Genomic DNA, 19,390 nt, shown 5'->3' with positions numbered 1-19,390 from the left:
CAGATGCACAAGACGATGAGGAAGACCAGGTACGTGACCAGCTCCCGTAACACGCTTTTAAGGTACTTCTCTCGGCTCGTGCTGCTCTCTTCCATGAGCCGTGTTCCCCAGAGACCTTTAAAACAACGGGAAAACAAACAAAACAAGGTCATCTCTTTTACGAAAGCTCACAAGTGGCAAGAGGAAAAATGACACCAGTAGGAAGCCAGTTTTCATGTGTAAATGTGAATACACAAGACTACGTGTGCATGCAAACTGTGTGCAACTCAGAAGTGACTTATCAGGAATACCTTCTGTTTAGTACACATCATGCTCCAGACCCCCCAAAAGTATGAAATCCAAGGCAACTCAGTCATTGCCATAACTTCCAGGACCATCAGTAAATGTCTTTAAAAGTTTAGGAGGATGAGAAGTGAAGGCGACTTAAAAGATGCAGCAATTGTGTGCACCACACATTCCTGGCTGGTAAGGGATATACCTGGTACCTCCTATTAAACCTAGCTAAGTAGATGGTGTGGCTATAGGGTAGCCACTGCTGAGGTCACCGTAGTGCAAAACCCAAATTGTTCCAACGTGCGAGCATCTGCTGAGCTTCACGTATGGTGGCAGGAAGGCTGCTCTGTGCCCATCCACATCCTATAAGAAACACAAAGGCAACCGGCTGCGCTTTGCCTGCTTAAGCTTAGCAGGTTCCAACTAGGATGTTTTAAAAATTGACAGCAAGGGCCCATGCAGCTCCTCTGTCTTTCTTTTGGGAAAGACTACGACCAGCAACCGTGTTCCATACTTCAGCAGATGGAAAGTGTTGGGCTGGTGAAGTAAAGATGACGTAACCACCCTCGGAGAGCTTGCTGGAGAGAGTTAGCAGTCTGGGATTCAGCCAGCAGGCAGCCTGGCTGGGTTAATGAACAGAGTGGCCAAGTCACATTGCTGGCTCCTTGGGAGAGACTTAAGATCTTCCCCAAACCCTAACTTCCCAATACTTCCAGTTAGAGGAGGTTAGCTATTAACAGACAGGAACCTGGCTCCTACATGTCACCTCTGGCTTTCACTCTAGACCTTACCCCGTTCACTAACTTAAATGCAGACCACATCTGAGCCATAGACAAGCCACAGGGAGAAAAAGGCCTCTCCCTTCAAGGAAATGAGCCCATCACTAATGTTGATGTGCTTCTTAGGCCTTATAACAATACAGACGCTCTGCACTATTAAAATTTAGATATTTCACTTTCCTTTCCTTCCTTTGAAAACTCAGCATCTAAATTCAAGGACATGTGAGAGGTTTCACCACTCTGAAAGCTGAACACTGGCCACGACCAGCTCTGCTGCTGCCAAGGTCTAGTGGCTGCCAGGAATTACTCATGCTGAAAAAGTGCAGCAGGGGGGCCGTTTGTTCACCAAAACTCTAGCATATTAAAGAACTTTTACAAATTTGGATGACACGGAAAGTTACAACTCGGGATGACCCAGCAGCAGCTGAGGATGGGGGCTCAGGATCCTCGGGTGTGACACACTTCTTTGGGTTCTGTTGGAGGTGGCCTACAGGTACATGCGGGGCTGCTGGTTTCTTTAGCATCTTTGCTCTGCGTGGTCACTGATTTTATTCTTTCCAGTGCTTTACAGACAGCCACGCACTAGGGAATAGACACAGTTTCATACAAATGGTATTCTCCGACCTTTAAATAGAAACACACAAAAACGATGTCAGATTTTTGTTCCCAAGCCAAAGTACAATGAATTACAGCAATTCCCCTAAGAGGAAATGAAAAGAAACGTCCCTCCTTTTGATATTTTTATATACTATTACGCATTTACTTTCTCCAAATTGCCCTACCTACCTCCTAAATTTCCTCCCACTGGTCTTAGGAGATAGCCCCCCTCCCCCTTCATCAGGGCCCTGCTGCAGACTGCTTCCTGTGTCATGAGCTCACGGGCGGGAGTGGTTTAAGGTGCACACCACACAGATGGCTCAGATTCACGGGCCCCAATGAAGGCTCTTCTTTTTCTTTCTTTAGAAACTTCCTCGTGTTTGCGCAAATGGCATCAAACAAGGAATCTGAGGCCCATCTCAAAGTTGTCTCTACTCTTACCCTTCTTCCCATGGAGTTGGCTCTGTTAATTATTTTATGGTTTGGGGCAGGATCTCACTGTTCAGCTCCGTCTGACCTTGAACTTCGAATGCTCCTCCTGCCTCTGCCTCCTGAGCGCTGAGAATACAGACACACACCACCACACCAAACCCGATTCTGTGTGTGTGCGTGTGTGTGTGTGTGTGTGTGTGTGTGTGTGTGTGTGTGTGTGTGAATATGATCAAAATACATGGTATGCATGTAATACATGCATTATACATGTATATATACATGCAAATACAAATATTATATTTAAATTTAAAAATCATGCCCATCAACTAACAGATGGGTAAACAAAATTAACATACATGTACAATGGCACCAGGCATCTGTAGGAGTGACGGTTGGGCGCACTCTGCTAGCAGGAGGAACCAGACACAACAGGACAATTTCTAGTTTTATTTGTAGTGGGGTTGTACCTGACCTGAAAAAAAGTCTGGGATAAAAAATGTTAAGGAGAACCACACAGCTATAAATGTGTCTAACACATACGTAACCATGGCTGAAATGGTAAGCTTGGTGTTGCAAGTACCTCAGCACGATTTTTAAAAAGCAAAAGGTTCTCTCTACTTTAGCTAGATTAAGAATTTGGAGGATCACTGTGAGTTCCAGGCCAGCCTGGCCTACAAAGGGAGTCTAGGACAAGCCAAGGCTGCACAGAGAAACCCTGAACCAAAAAAGAAAGAAAGAAAGAATTTGGATACACAGAGCAGTTGATATGGCTCATCCTAAATGTCGTGATGAATCACTATTTTGTTGTTGTTGTTTTGTTTTTTGTTTTTTGTTTTTGTTTTTTTTTTTTTTTTTTTTTTGAGACAGAGTTTCTCTGTGTAGCCTTGGCTGTCCTGAACTCACTTTGTAGACCAGGCTGGCCTTGAACTCACGACGATTCACCTGCCTCTGCCTCCCAAGTGCTGGGATTAAAGGTGTGCACCAACACACCTGGCTTGAATCAAGGTTTATAAAGTGAAAACATCTGGCTAACATTCGGTGTGGGCCCTGCAGGAGTTTGTCCTAGTAAGAACAGCTTCAGGCTCTGACGCCTGTACTTAAATCTTAGTACCAACATCTAATAGTTGTGACCACAAGAAAGTCATTTAAGCTATAAAAGCTTCATTCCCCTGATCAGGAAGATAGTGGTGACAATAGCCTCTACCACAGGGGACACCCTAAGAATAGAACAAGCTATGACCATAAGAAGGCTCCAAAGTGCTGGTCACAGTGAGCGATTCATGGTTACCTAGGAGGTTAGGGCACGGTTCCTCAGCCTCGGTACTCCTGACGTGCTGGATGGGATGGTGTGCTGCAGTGGAGGATGAGGCTGCCCTGGGCACTGCAAGGTGCTAGCACCATTCTCACCTTCTAGCTGGTACACAGCAGGTGCCCTCTCCTCCCTCCTTGGGCAGTAAAGCGCCCACTCATCCAGTCAGGCACCCCAAATACTCCTCTACGCCCACTGGAAAACTTCACATTTAGGATCGTGCTGAGCTGGGGACGGTGATGGAGTAAGAATGGATCGAGGTTTCGAAACTCAGTCCCTGCACGGGGCTGGCCACGAGCTGCAGCTAAGAACAGAGGATCAGAAGTACTGATGTTGGCGTGGTACTACTTGGTACAATCAAGTTCAGACCTTTATAAACCCCAATAGCCTTTCTAATACCTGAGTGCGCTGCTCTGGAGACAACAAAAGGGTGGGGGGTGGGGGGGCAGGAGAAATGCAAATTAGACACGGTGAGACAAAACAGCACCTGCCAGCGTCAAACTGATTGTCTTAGGAAAAATAAGAGTAGTCCTCTTGTTCCTTTGGGCCCTAGGAGTTTGTTGTTGGTTATGTGAATTACGAATTTGCCAGTGCAGGGGGTGGGGTGGGGGGGGTGGGGGGTGGGGGGGGTGTCAAAGTGGTGAGTGCCGTTTCCAAGGTGATGTCATCCCAGCATTCAGTTGTGCTTCGCTTCTGCTCGCCTGCACCAGGCTTTCAGCACCTCTTCCCCAGTAGCCTCCTACCACACCTGCCTGGCTCATGCCTCCCTCTGAAACGACCCAGGACACCAAGCTGCTGAGACCCGTTCATTCTGCAAGCTCTGGGGCAGCTGAGAAGCCTTCAGCTGCTTCTTAATGTTTATGGTTGCATTTTAATCCCTTGGGGGTGGGAAGGGCTTTGGAGACCAAGCCCAACACTTTCCTTTCATAAATGGGAACCTGTGGCCCAGAGTGTCTGAATAGGGAAGCACGTGTCCAGCATGCTCACCCCTCTCCTCTTCCCTCTCCTCCCCTTCTCTCTCTCTCCCTCCCTCTCTCTCTCTCTCTCTCTCTCTCTCTCTCTCTCTCTCTCTCTCTAAGCCCCACCACCTGTGAGTATCACAAAAGTCATTTTCTGTCCTGACCCTTGGCATTATTTACAGGATACACCAAGGTTTCGATTATTGTTATCCCACAAGCCAGGAAAAATAAATATCACATCTCTTTCACTGTTAGTGATTTTACATAGCTGGATTCTGTCCTTGGGAAAACAGTGATAATGCCACTGTAACTTATTTTGTTTTATAGCCGCTAGCAGTATAATGTCTTCTTAGCATGTGCTAAATATTTAATACATGTGATTTATTTAATAAGTCACAAGACTGCCAGTGACATTTTTTCATTACAGAAATGAAAAGTTCAAAAATGTCTATAATTAATAATTTCCCCAGTCTTACTTTATTGTGAATTATACCTGTGACCATTACTACTACTACTACTACTACTACTACTACTACTACTACTACTATTATTATTATTATTATTATTATTATTATTATTATATACAAGAGCTTATTAGATATTACTGAGGGAACACATACAGAGATGCAGAGGCCCTGGAAGGAGATTGCCCCTTCCATGCCTCTCCAGTGCCCCACTCTCCAAAAACCTCTACAGAGCTCCCACTGGCAGTCTATCTTGTTGTGAATCTCCTGAAATTCTTCTTTAAAAGTAATAAGCATATATATATATGTATATATATATGTATATATATCCTCAATATAAAAGTATATATTTTATTTCATTGTCTCTCATTATTGAGTTCAAAGTTAAGTAAGTTACCAAGTGCTCAAGATGACTTAAAATCATGTGACTTTGCATTATTTTTTAATATTTATTCATTTACTTTTATGTATGTCAGTGCTCTATCTGCATGTACACCTGCATCCAGAAGAGGGCAGTATAGATGGTTGCGAACCAACACGTGGGTGCTGGGAATTGAACTCAGGACCTCTGGGAGAGCAGACAGTGCTCTTTACCTCTGAGGCATCTCTCCTGCCCGACTTTGCATAATTTATTGGCTTATAGAAAGCTTGTATCTCACTTCAGTGAATATTTTTAGAAGTGTACCTTACACAGTTTAAAATAACATCTGTCTCATATGGTTCTAGACTCTGAGAAAGCATTGGTGGTTTCCTATTCTACCTGTTAAGGGACGCTTTGTTTTTCACAGTGCCCTGAATCACACTAACCAGAGTATACATGTACAAGCAGTGACAAAATATACGTTCAACACTCGTAACAAGCCTGAAGCATAGCACGGCAAAGATGTGCTGCCTGCTTTCGATGTCTTCTCCTTTAATTCTTTTAACACATCGAGGGCTATGTGCTGGCTATTTTCTAAAAGAAAACTTTAAGTATTGGAGCAGTAAAATGACATGTTCAGGGTCAAACAGCTGCACAACCAGGATCTGAATGTAAGCCTGGCCTGTCTAGACCCCAGGGTTTCAACATCTGGATGGTCTCTGTTGGCAGGACTGGGGTTGTATAATAAAGTTTAATTGTTAATAAACAGAGCCAACAGGGAAGGAACAACAGACCCCGGGAAGGAAATCCTAACAGTGGAGACCAAGATGACTGGATGGATGAGACTCAAACTCTTTTCCTTGGATGCCGCTGGCGGCAAAACTTGGAGAACATGGGGTTCAGTTTGCTATTGGAAAGTCCGTGTCCTTTCCTGCCTTGTGGGGAAATTGCACGCATGGAATGCTGACACAGAACCAGCTGGTATCTGCAGAAGCAATCATCCTGTTGGAAGGGCACAGAACATTACTTTAAAACACACTTCCAGTCTTTAAACGCACACGGGGGAGAGGGGAATGTTTTCTTTGCAACTGTTTAAGCAATGTGTCTTGAGTTAGAAATGGTCAAATGCGTTTTTACAGACATTGCTGTATTCGTGTCAACAATGCTCTCAACCAAATCCTATAGACAACGACCCCTTAAAAGGCATCCCTCTCAAAGCTTGGGGAACACTGTGGGTCCCTCCTAGAATGGCGAAGGGACACTCATCTCCGCCAAAAGAAAAGCGGAGCTGAAACAGACTCGTTCTTCCTTCTGTGACATTTAGCAAACAGTCCCAACTATCATTAATTATACTAGAATATTCGCTTTTCGTCCACCACGAGCCCCAGATACTCCCGGAAACGGCTATGTCCTATTTTCCAAAGTGTGCCAGCATCCTAAAGAGGGAAGGAGGAGCCCAAGGAATTCTCACCAACAAGGGCGCAGTGGAATTCCGCGCTGGGTACCGGAAATCGCGCAGAATTTAAGAGAGGTAGGGAAGGCGCCCGGGAAGAAGGCGGGAACGCAGAGGATGCGAGGTGGAGCTGCAGACAGCCGCCCTCGGAGGACAGGGGTTCGGGCCCGCAGGCACGCCGTTCTCAAGCACGCACGGGACACCGCGAGTCCCGATCTTACCTCGCAACCCGCGCACCAGCCTCTCGGCCCAGGCCACTCGGGGTGGCTGCCCGTCGAGCGGGAGGTGGCGATGCAGCGGGTCCCCGCCGCCAGCGGGACTGGGACAAGGCGCGCCCTGGTCCTCGAGCCGGCGCCGCCTCCCGCTCGGGTGGCCGGTGCCGCGGTAGCTCCCCAGCCCCCGGCCGTGGGCGCCCGCCGAGCTCACAGCCGAGGAGGAGGCCGACCTCCGGCTGCCCGGGCGCCACTCCACGTCCATCTCCACCACCATCCCTCCTTCTTCTCCTTCCACTTCGTCGTCCTCGTCGTCCTCCTCGGCCTCGAAGCCCGGGTTATCGCGGCTCCACGCCTGCCTGGAGCAGGAGGAGAGCGGAGGGGAAGGGGAGGCCGAGGCTCCGGCCGGAGGGTCCCGCGCGGCCGCCTGCCGGATGCGCTCCATCTCGATCTCCAGGCCCCGCTGCTCCCGGAGGCCGCCCGGGACTGCCAAGCCGGCGCCCACCGCCGTCAGCCGCCCGGGGCCGGACGCTCGCGGTGCGGGCGAGCGCCTCGCGTCCCCCGGCGGCTGCGGTTGCACGCGGCTGGAGTTCACCATAGCGGTCACAGGCGCCCAGCGCGCCCTGGAGCGGCGCTGCCCTCTGCCGCAGGAGCCATGTTCTTTTCTTCCCGGGGTCCGCCGCCTGCTCCCCGCCCCCGCCCGCCCCCTCGGCCCGCCTCCCGGGTCCAGGCCTCGCCTCGTCGGGCCTCAGGAGCGCTGAAATGGCACCCACCCACGGCCAGCGCTCCCCGCGCGGCTCCCAGGCCAGCGCCCCGAGCAGTGCCCGCATTCTTACGGGGTGGTAGCCCCCGAAATGAAGGAGGACTTGGCCGGCCAGCTCCTTGGGAAAAGGGCTCCTGAATTCGCCTATGCCTGCATGATCTCAACATAATGCTTAGGCCTTGTCTGCCCTCTGCCTAGGTTGACGGAGGTGCAAAGAGGGGAGTACAGACTGAGATCATCTTGTAGGATAACGTGAATTAGTGAGACCCAGCTTGAACCAAGTCTCTGGGAGGGCAAGTAAATCATTCCTCACTTAAAAACTAGAAACAAGTCGCTAAGGCTGCCTCACCTTGCCTTTGGTAGCCCTGGTCTCCCTGACTCTGCGTTTATTGGGTAATTCCCCCAGTCTCCCTGTCTCCAGACATCCTGAGGATTCAAAGGGTTGGGTTCAGGGGACTCTTGAATGGATTGCTGATGTCTCCACCTTATCTTGTTTTTGCTCCTGGCCCGCACCGGCCTCTGAGTAACAGAAACCTGCCTCAGGCTTTACCCCTCTATGCCCCAGCTGGTAATGCTCTGCAGTTGCCTCAGGTATGCCTACTCCAAACTCGGTTTTCTATGGTTGCCCCATCTCTTTTAAATCTCACACCCCTGATTGAGATTTGTGCCTCTCTGCCCTCACTACTCTTCGAATACTCTCCTGTGTCTCCTAGGCAAGTCCCTCACAGGTCTTTTTGTTGCTTCTGCCCTCAAGGGTTTCTCTGATAGAGTCTCTGCTTTTTTAACCCCTCCCCCTCCCCCCGCCCCCCCAGTGCCGCGTTGTCTGTCATTCCATACAGGAGCAAAGGATTTCTTTCATTTCTTTCTTCTGCCATCCTGGTACTAAACTGGCCTCGCCCTGTTTAGCTTCTGAGATGAGAGCGGGTTGGGAGCCTTCAAGAGAGAGCTATGACCCCCTGTGTTCTCCGTGTCCCAGCTGTTTCTAGATTATAGAATCAGCCATGTCGGTGCAAGCAGGGGTCCACGGACTCCTCGCTTAAGTGGTAGCATTTCACTTCTGCAGGTTAGCAAATGTGCATGTCCAATCCTATATTAGTTTGCTAGGCTTGTTATAATAACCGACCACATGCTGTGTTCAATAACGCAAATGTATTTTCTGAAAAAAAAAAAAGTAGTTGGTTGTCCTCTTCTGAGGCGTCTCTTGGCTTGCAGATGGCCCATTTTCCTGTGATATGCTTCCTTCTCCTCATTCTCTCCCTCCTCCTCCTCTTCTTCCTCATCATCATAGTTGTTACAGACATCCATAATGGTATGATTTAAATTTCGTTGCTTCTAAAAAGCCCTAACGACCAATTATAGCCAGATGCTGAGATACCAGGCCTTAGGAATTCAACATATGCATTTGGGATGTGTGTGTGTGTGTGTGTGTGTGTGTGTGTGTACACAATTTATTCAGTCATAGTGGGCACTGCAATCTTTTTTTGGAGAGGTCTCCCTATCACACATCTGTCTATATATCTCCCTGCCATTATTTGTTGACCCCATGTATATTTCCTATATGTAAAATTAAGAATTGGACAAGTTAAAGCAAAGTAGAGTGAGGGCCTAGGCCTCAAGAAAAAACAAACTTATCAAAGAAAGGTGCAGAACTCTCACACTAGAAAGGTTGGGCGGCCTGTGTGGAAAGAGGCCTCTGGAGAAGCACGTGTCCTGAGCTGTGCCCTGCTCACACTGCTCAGCAGGCATCTTGCCAGAGGAGCCAGGTATGAAGACAGAGCGCAGACTTGGGGTCAGAAAACAGGTTCCATGCATGGATTTAAAAATATGACCCAAAGAAGAACTGTAACCATCACTTAAGACACTTTACCTTGCCAGGCCACAGGGGAAGAGGACACACTGATGAGCTGGGGTGGATGGGAAAGGGGGGGGGCTCCCCTGGTCTGAGGAATAGGGGAGCAGGATGGAGGAGAAGAAGGCATGGGAGAGAAGGAGCGAAGGTGGGACTGAGAAGCGAGGAGGGATGAGACTATGACCAGGATGCTAAGTGAATAAATAAATTAGTGTTTTGTTTTGTTTTGTTTTGTTTTTTTAAGTAGAGAGACCTCAAGTCCTCCACAACAAACTTATTGACTTGGAGATTCTAGGACTTTTGCCCTGGAGTTCTGAAATCTCCTTGGATGCTTCCTGGCACCGTGAGTTTGAGAAGCAGTGGTGTGTTTCAGATGATATAAAATAGCCCTGAGCTCTATAGTCACCAGGGAGGACATCCTGCAGAATGCCACAGGAGGACTTGCAGTGGTGCTGCAGGCTTTGGCTGTTGGTATCGTACTAGCTCTTCATCGGGACCATAGCTTCACTCCTTCTGGGTTGCTGATGTCCACATTCTGATTTTATGTCACTGTGTCTATCCTTCGCAGAGCAGCTAGCTTCCGCTCAAGCAAGGCTTGAGGCTGTCGATTTTTCTCGCCCTGGCCAGAGTTACTTCCTTTAAATCATCCTTTAACACCCCCCCCCCGCCCCCACCACTTCTCCTGGATTTTCCCTTACACACACCCGGTGAGATCCTGGCTCCCACACCCCTTTTGCATTACAGATTTCCGTCACGTAGCACTGTGAGGGACGCTGTGCAGATCATAGATGTTGTTCGGTTTCGTTTCATGTCTGTAGTGGGCTTTTCCGGGGACATGCTGTACAAATCCAGCCCTTAGTCTGACTGCTGCTTGTAGACATTGGAGGAGCTTGTAAACAGCAACCCTGAGAAGAGCCTGGTTAAGTTTAATGCACAGTGGTGCCCAGACACCCGGTGATGGCACTGTTAACTTGGGCTGCTTGTTTAACTAATTTTCCAGTGAAAACTGGCAAGGCAGACAGAAGCTGAAGTGCCCGTTGGTCTGGATGTCTCCACCTTCAGTAGGAAATCCAAAGAGTTCCTGGCAGGTGTGGTGTTGCTTTAGCAACTCACAGAACAAACATGTTTCCTCTCATTTTCCCCAAGTACTTATTTATTTAACAACATTGTAAAAATAAATGTTTACCACTCAGCATCTGAAATCATTAGCAGAGAATCTGGCATTTGAGCCATGATAAGGAAAAATGCCATTTTTAAAGACCTGATTTTATTCTTCATTTTACTTCTAATAAGGCAAGGCTCCGATTCATGAGGCATTTTCTTGGCATCTGCCTTAGCTGGCCCTGTGGCGATAGAGACCTCGCCTCTCTATCTTAGACTCCTGTTCAGAGTAACGAGGTTAAGTGCCCACTCCCAGATCCTCTGTGGGCTTCGAATTGAATGCTAGTGAGGGAATATGAACAAATTCACCAAACTATTAGTGGCTGTCCACAAGACATCAGGTGCCATATTGAATTCCAGGGAGACAAAACTGAGACCTAAGTTCTGTTTTCAAGGGAAGCAATTTGTATAAAGAAACTTCCTGGAAGCATCCTCAAATCTCACCCCCTCTCTTTACATGTCATAGAAATGTATGGATCTTTCTAGACCCTGGCATTCAGTTGTCGGCTTCTCCTGTCATCCTCCTTAGCTACAACCCTGGTCTCTGTTTACGTACTGGCCTACCACGTAAACTTATGCGTCACTTGTGCTCTCTGTCAGCCATCTTCCTGAGCAAAATGTATGCCCATGGTGGGGGCAAGGCGGCATCTGTCACTAGGAAGCCTACCTCTTTTTGAGAGACAGTGGTAGTCAGACTTTCTGGGCAGCAATGGCTCTGCCCTATCCTGAGTCTGAGTCTGCGTGTGACTCAGAGGTGGCTGGCACCCACTTCAGCTCCCAAGAAGTGAGTCAGGCACTTAAACGCAGCCACTCGGAGGAGCCGGTCCCTCTAGCCCCTGTGACTGTGTTAAAGGACGAGGGCGGAGACCAAGGTTGATCAGTCTTACCCAAGCCAGAATGTGGGTTAGTTTTTCACCAAGTATTAAAACAAGAAAACGTTTCCCCCTACTGGGTTTGTGTTGTGGAGTTCTAAGTCCAGACAAGTTGGCAGCCAAACTGTTGAGTCTCATGGAGAGTGGAGACAAGAGCGAAAAGTGCTTCATGCACAATATGAGGACCAGAAGCAAGCCCAAACTAAATTAATGTTTGAGTGGCCATGTTATTATAGAGTGTGTATGTGTGTGTGTGCGCGCACCCACACGCGCGCGCACACACACACGCGCGCGCGCACACACACACACCTTATTTCATGTAGCCCAGGTTGGCCTCAAACCCAGTGTGTAGTCGAGGATGGCCTTGAACTTCTCATGCTCCTCCCCACGCCTACTGAACGCTGGGGTTTCAGGTGTGTGCCACCGTGCCCTTAACTCCAATACTCTCCCAAATGTGTACTGTCTCCAGCCTTTAAAACAGAAGTTTTTTTCCTGTGTCATCTCCTAGTTTTGTCAAGGGCAGAATAATAGGTTTCTCTCTTGACTAAATATGCCAATTCAAGCTGAATTAAAGTATGAGGCAGCTCTCAAGGGAAGTTCACTGACCTCACAGGAGTGAGGTCTCCATACCGACTTGGGGGGTACAGAGAGAGAAGAGAGTGAACAGAGAGAGAGAGAGAGAGAGAGAGAGAGAGAGAGAGAGAGAGAGAGAGCCTGGATTATGTCTGGAAGAGCCTCTAGGGAAGCCGGGCCTCTGGGCTGGAGAGTTCAGGGTAGGGGGTGGGTATGCCAGCCACAACCTGTTACAGGTAGGGATGCTGAGGAGAGGCTGGAGACCAGTTCTGCTTCGATACGTGAAATAGGCACCTCAGCTGCTTATCCCAGGTCTGAAACCCAAGCGTCACACATGACCCGCGAGTTTACGTGGTAGGCCTGAAAGAAGAATGGCTGTAGTCATGGCACCCAGAAGGAGCAATCCTCAACATCGGCACATGCATGCTAGGCCACTGAGTTACAGCTCTGAGTATTTGCATATAACACTGAACGTCTTTTCGGGTGTTTGCCATCTGTATACCCCTTCTGGTGAGATATCAGGTCTATCCTTTGTCTATTTTCCGGTTGCACTGCTTTATTCCTTCAACATGTCATCTCTTTAGAGTTCTTTACCACAGCCCCTGATTTGTGGGATACAGCTTCTGGGGCACTTGGGTTCTTCCTGGGATGAGAGAACACAACACCCTGTTCTGTGCGGGGTGAGACTGATGAGTTGAGACCTTCCTGCTTTGTTGCTGAGGGAAGGTGCTCATCCTGAAGAACTCATCCTTAAAAAGACAAGCAGTGTGATTTCAGAGACACTTTTCCAGGTTGAGAATATAAATACTATGTCTCTCTTTGTCTCTCTGTCTCTCTCTCTGTCTCTCTCTGTCTCTCTCTGTCTCTCTCTGTCTCTCTCTGTCTCTCTCTGTCTCTCTCTGTCTCTCTCTCTCTCTCTCTCTCTCTCTCTCTCTCTCTCTCTGTGTGTGTGTGTGTGTGTGTATTCAGATGCTCAGGTGGGCCAGAGGTTGATGTAAGTCACTTGCCCTGTTGCTCCCCACTGTAATTGAACCCACTGATCAATTGACTAGATTTGTTGCCCAGGGATTTCTGAGATTCTACCAAACTTCATCCTCCCTGAGCTGGGGTTACAAGGACAGCTTTCTGAAAACAGTGATGGACATCCAGCCCCAGGATCTTGTGTTTATATGTCAGGCACTTTAGTGACTGAGCCGTTTCCCTGGTTCCCCATTCTTATTTTTCCTAGAGTTTTATTAAACTGTGGGTTGTATTTATCAAATTCTTTATGTCACTGATGTTATCACATTTTTTCTTTAGTTTCTTGGTATAATGGGGCACATTATTTGCTTTTCAAATGCTGAACAAGCCTTCCTACCCTGTATTGGATCCTACCTGGTGGAGGTGTTCAGTTAAGGTGTATTTCATACCTTGCTGGGTTTGATTTTCTAACATTTTACCCAGGACCTTTGTGTCTGTGTTTCTGAGAGTTATGGATTTTCAGTATCATTGTGTTTGTCTGTTGTCTCTGGATTTGACTAGAGAGGAAAACTTGTTTCATAAAGTCATCTGGATGGAATTCCCTCCCTTTCTGCTTTCTGAATGTGATGGTGGAAAATGTGTGTTAACTCTCCGAATGCTGGGTACATTTCCCTGTGCAGGCTTCCGGGTCAGGAGTTTCTTCTTCAGGAGTCCTGTGTGGCACATTCGGTTTCTTAAGCGATTACCAGGCTGCCACAGCTGTCATCTCCACTGAGTTTTGAGAGCTAATAGCCTTTGGGAAGCTGTTGGCTTCTTCTACACCACCAAAACAAATGAGCTCAAAGTTGTTCACAGTTGTATTTTTGTTGTTGTTGTTTGTTTGTTGTTTATTTGAGACACTGCTTCTCTGTGTAGTGCCTGGCTGTCCTAGAACTCACTCTGCAGACCAGGCTGTTTTGTTTTGTCTCATGTTCTGGAATCGAGGAGTCTACTCTCATCACAGTGTCAGTAGGGGCATGTTTCCATGGAAATCTGCGGAGGAGAATCTTTTGCTTCTTCCTGGCTCCTGGGACATCCTTACATGGTGGCCTCTGTCTTCACACACCCTTTTCTTATAAGGTCACCTGCAGCACTGGGTTAGGAGCCCACTGTACATCACCGTGACTTCATTTTAATGAAACCAATTATGTCTGCAGTGACTTTGCATACTGAGATATTGGACATTAACTACAAAACACCTGTCTTGGTAATGATCATTTCATCACGCTGGCATTCCCTCGGTACCTTTAAGTAACAGCAGGGCTGTGTGATTGTCCCTGCTTATGTCCTGAATAATAACGATGAGCCTTCTCAGTTTGTATCTGTACTCATCTTTGTAGAAGCATTTTACATTAATATTTTGGCATGAGCCCTGTGTATCCAATGCAAACACTCTCCACTGAGCTGAGGCCCCAGGGAATCACTTGTTTAGAGGAAACACCACGTTTTACTCTGCCTTGCTGATTGCATGTTTTCAATTCCATCACTCCCGCCCCTCCCTCACCTTTCCCCTTCCTTCTGCCCGCCCAGGGTTTGCTCCTAGTTTCTGGGGTAGGGACTCATGTCCCCGTTTTACCCTTTGTGGAGGAGATGGAGCCATTCTGAATCTGGCCGCATTCTGTATGACATCACTACATTAGCTCCTCTCTGTCTGAGTCTGAGACTGATGCAAGGTGACAGTCAAGTGTCTGAGCTTGGATTTAGAGTAAGGCCCCTGCTCCTTCTAGCCTCACCTTTCAGAATGCAGATATGTCATTCCTGTGCAGAACTTGGGGAGTTTTACCCTATGATATCCAGGCAATAACTTCAAAGTAGCCCTTGACATGTGGTTTTGGTACTGCAGTGTCGTTAGAATCCGGGCTTAGGTTTGTCCCTTTAGATCTGCCCTGTGTTCTTTGTCTCACTGGCACCTATACTGCGCATCTTTCAGTGTGACAGGCCATCAGATTCTGCCATCTCAGCTCTTAAGATCAATTTACCTGTAAGGTCTTGTCTATATGTCAATATGGGGGGGGATGGAGGTGGGGGAAGCTCTGAAGAGCGAACCTATGACCTTGCATAGGCTGGGTAAGAGTAAATCTGGACACACTATACTCCATCACGGTAGGAGCGTGTTAGTGAAGCTGAATTTGAAAGCTAGGTGAAAATAAAGACTATCAAAGTTTTTCAGTCAACAGCAGTTTCTTTCTTTCAGAACTGTTGTGTGATATTGAGGCATGTCACCTCTTGTACAGTGGGCATAACGTTCATTAAGTGATCACTTCCTGAGTCAGCTTTTACATTGTGATTTATGAAATGGTTTTCTTTCTTTTTTTTTTTTTTATCATTCCTTCTTCACGTTTTGTTAGTGTGTATTTGCCCGTTAAGAAGAGTTTGTCTCAGGGCGTGGTGGCCCACGCCTGTAATCACAGAGGCAGGTGGATCTCTGTGAGTTTGAGGCCAGCCTTGAACTACAAAGTGAGTCTAGGACAGCCAAGGCTACACAAAGAAACCCTGTCTCGAAAAACCAACCCCCCCCAAAAAAAACCCAGCTTGCAAGAACCCATTGCTGCCACTGTCATTTTCTTTGCTTTGCCTGTGGGCCCTACGGTGACCCTTCATGTCTGCTTTTAGTTCCTTGTGTATGAGTTCATTTTATTTTTGGGCGCTTGTTCCCTTCCTATCTGAAGAGGACACTGCAGATCATTTTTTACCTTTCTTGGCCAAGAGCAAGAATTAACCTTTCCCAGTGATCCTGTCTAGCTAAAGCTCAGCATCCCTTTTCCAAATCCATCACCTTTGCTCAGTGATCCAGGAGTTGCTTGCTTTGCCAGCTGGCACAATGGCACTTTGTCAGTAGAGGGCACTGGAGGGACACTGCAGAACTGGCTCACTCTGCTGTCCCTGGTGTCCTTGTTCTGCTCCTAAAGCAATGCTGGTGGCCTCTTATACACAGCACCCAGCGGCACTCACCGGAGCATCTTTCTCTCTCAGCTGCCCTGCCCAACTCAGTATGTTGGCGCCCTTCTGTTGGGATATTGTTAGGCAACTTCCTACCAGCTGCCCACCAGCCCTGACCAGGGGTCACCCAGCAAACTGGTATTCTCATCTGCTGGGCTGCAGTTATAGACTTTCTAGTGAAGAGTTTTAGGGGGGAGGTCCATCTTCGCAAGTTGTTCTGTATGCGGGAATCCTCACCCCTATTGATGTCATTAAAACTGCCCTTGGTCTTCCATAACAATCTTTTGTTAGTCATTAATTTTTTTTATTACACTCTCCCTTTTCAAATTAGCTGTGTGGTTCCTTCCCTCTGCATAAACTCTGACTAGTGGAGAGACAGGATGGTCCTTGAATTCCACCAGAATTTAAAGATGTGATTTTGGGGTTAAGCTGATGATGCCCTTGGATTTCAGCAAGTGCTGATAGAACACAGCATGTGGGAGTGACACAGCTCACTCGTGATCATTAGGGCCTGGCTGTGCTGGAGTACAAAGGAAGCAAGGACACCAACAAGCTCTGAGTCACTTCACTCGGCTGCTGATGTCTTCAGGGACAGTGATGTGGGCTGTTCCCATATCCTCGGTGGTATTGCACACTCTCTCTACCAGACAGCAGTTTCCATGTGGGTTTGGGCTTATGTCTGACTTTATTATTTTCTTTCATGGATGTTTATGTGCCAGTACTGCAATGCTTTGTGTGTGTGTGTGCCTGTGTGCATGTCAGTGTATGTCTTTGTGTATGTATGTCTGTTAGTGTATGTATATGTGTGCATCTGTGTGTGTGTCTGTGTTAGTGTGTATATATGTGTGTATGTGCGTATGTTAGTGAGAGTCTATGTGTGTGTCTGTCTGTGTCTGTCTGTGTTAGTGTGTATATATATGTGTGTGTGTGTCTCTGTGTGTGTATGTTTGTGTTAGTGTGTATGTTTATGTTAGTGTGTGTCTCTGTGTGTGTGTATGTTTGTGTTAGTGTGTGTATATGTATGTGTGTGTGTATGTGTGTGTGTGTGTAGGGAGGGGAAGTAACTAGGATAAACTCTTCCTTATTTCTGCTACTTCTTTTTAGAATTTTCATTATATATTTATATGTTATTTTCTATATCAACTTAAACATCAGTAAGAAGTTTATTTTATTAATTAATTTATTTATTTAGATGATTTATATATTTTACCTATTTATGTGTGCTTGCATGCACTTATGTGTACTGCATGTGTGCAGTACCTTCAGAATCCAAAAGACGGTGAGTTACAGTCAGTTGTGGGCCACTGGGTCTAGGTGCTGGTTACCAAACCCAGGTTCCTAGTTTTATTTTTTATTGAAATTGTATTACGTTTTTATATTACTCGGAGGAAATGAACATACTTATGTGGTTTAGCAGTCCTATAAAAAGGAATGCTCCTTTTCAGTTTATTCAAATCCTTTTTAGGGTTTCAGGATATTTTAAATTTGAAATTAAAATATAATTTTATCATCTTCCCTTCCTTTCCTCCCTCCAAACCTTCCTCGGTACTGCCCTTCCTCCCAATTCATGGTCTGTATTCCTCGCATTGTTGTTACACAAGTGTTATGCCTCTCTGGTGTATTCCTAAATATATAAATACAGCCTGCTCAGTGCCTATAGGGCTCCTCGGATGTATATGATTTCAAGGCTGACCACTAAACATTGGCCTTTTCCCTGGCGAAGATGATGTCTCCTGCTTTCTCTATTGCTCAGCTGCATGCCATTCTTTGATTAGGGTGTAGACATCAGGAGATTCCCCCCTCCTGTGTCTGCCCATCTGTTGTTATTCAGGCCTTGTTCAGGCAGCTGTACAGAGAAGACTACATGGGTGGAGCTTCTCTGACAGTTCTAGGAGACTCATTTTCACACAGGCGTCCTGGCCCTCTGGGTATCGCAGTCTCTCCACCCTCTCTTCCTCTATGGCCCCTGAACCTAGGTGCAGGAATTGTGTTTTAGATTATTAGTTGAGGCTGGGTACCACACAGTCCCTTTTTTATTTTTTTGTATTTTGATAAGTTATGGTTTTCTGTAATTGTCTTCATCTGTACCAATAAAATGTTTCTTTGATGAGAAGTTAGACTCATAATTATCTGTGGGTTTAAGAACAAATATGTTGAATGTTGTTAGGGCTTCTGCCAGTTAAGTTTAGTAGTAGTTTAGGCTCTTCTACAAGATCCATGACTTCATTAGCCCTGGTTAATTGGTTAAATTTCTAGTTCCAGGCATAAGTGTCTTCTTGTTAAGTAGGTCTTCAGTCCAAGTAGAGAGCTGCTGGTGACTGCCAGGATATGCATACCGCCACTGTACCCGTAGTGATGCCATGCCACGGTGGCTGCTGCTTTAGTTCAAAGGCTTCATAGTTGTGTATGGCTGTTAGTTGCTTCCATCTCTTGGAAGCTTGCATGCAACCTCCTGGCCATATGAGCCACTCCATAGGGAAGAGGCCTTCATGTCAGATCCAGCTCCAACCTTCTGGGTCCAGTGTCTGAAGCACATGATGTCTTCAAAAACAGGGACTTTTATCTTCAGCCCGTGGGAGGCAATCAACGGCAACAGCATTAGCCTATAGTGTTTGAGGGATCTCTTGGACAATCCTAACCAACAACTCAAAAGAAGGGTTCTCATGCTGGGGCTTGTGGTTTTGGATAGATAGTCTATAGCTCTTGTGGGGAAATGCTGACAATGCATCAGACCAGATGGAAATTTTCATCTTAATTCTATTTGCATATGTATATGTATAGATATGCATTACATGTAATTTTATGTAGGTAGATAATAATATGATTCTTTATGACCTTTTCAGATATCCTCACTGTTTTTTTTTTTTACCTCTTTTCATCTTCTGTATTTATCTCACCCCCATTTTCTCCTTCAAATCACTTATAGCCCACATATCCCATCCCTATTGCTCCCCGATGCCCCGTGTCTGTGGGATAGATTAAGCTTTGTCGCAGGTGGAAGCAGTCTTGGCGGGCTTTACCCTTGGGGCACACCATGAATACCTTGTGAGAGACTGTTTGGAGCCTTCCTGGGCTTGGAATTCAGGAAGCCTACCTAGGAACCCCACCTTGGCTATTGTTTTCCTAATTGACCCTCGAAGGGAGAAGGGACCGCCCTTTGCATATGACTGGGAAGGTGGGGGAGAGAAAAACAAGAGGTAGAAGGAGAGAAGGAGAAGGCGCGGAGAGAGAGGAAAGGACCGGACCAGCTCGTGGGACTGAGACACCTAAGGACCCGTCCTGCCGAACAGATTCCAGGAGGTTTTAATCTTCTGTCCCTTTAACCTTTTTTTCCTTCTTGTATATGCTAGTTGGGTTGTATAATAAAGTTTAATTGTTAATAAACTGAGCCAAC

At 46.9% G+C, this 19,390-nt stretch overlaps 1 protein-coding gene across 1 annotated transcript in view; it reads right to left on the bottom strand.

Annotated features, from left to right (window-relative positions):
* Positions 1 to 7,531, bottom strand: part of PKD2 (polycystin 2, transient receptor potential cation channel) — a 33,393-nt gene extending 25,862 nt beyond the window's left edge. Inside the window, exons 1-2 of the mRNA XM_084759759.1 lie at positions 6,849 to 7,531; positions 2 to 115 (exon numbers count right to left, since the gene is read on the bottom strand). Of these exons, the coding sequence (XP_084615885.1) occupies positions 2 to 115; positions 6,849 to 7,437 (703 nt within the window). The 5' untranslated portion in view covers positions 7,438 to 7,531. The remainder of the gene's footprint in view (position 1; positions 116 to 6,848) is intronic.
* Between the last annotated feature and the right edge of the window lie 11,859 nt (positions 7,532 to 19,390).

The sequence above is a fragment of the Acomys minous genome (assembly GCF_964271855.1).
Source record: "Acomys minous genome assembly, chromosome: 15".
Taxonomy (NCBI): Eukaryota; Metazoa; Chordata; class Mammalia; order Rodentia; family Muridae; genus Acomys; species Acomys minous.
This window is presented reverse-complemented; position numbering and strand designations above follow the sequence as displayed.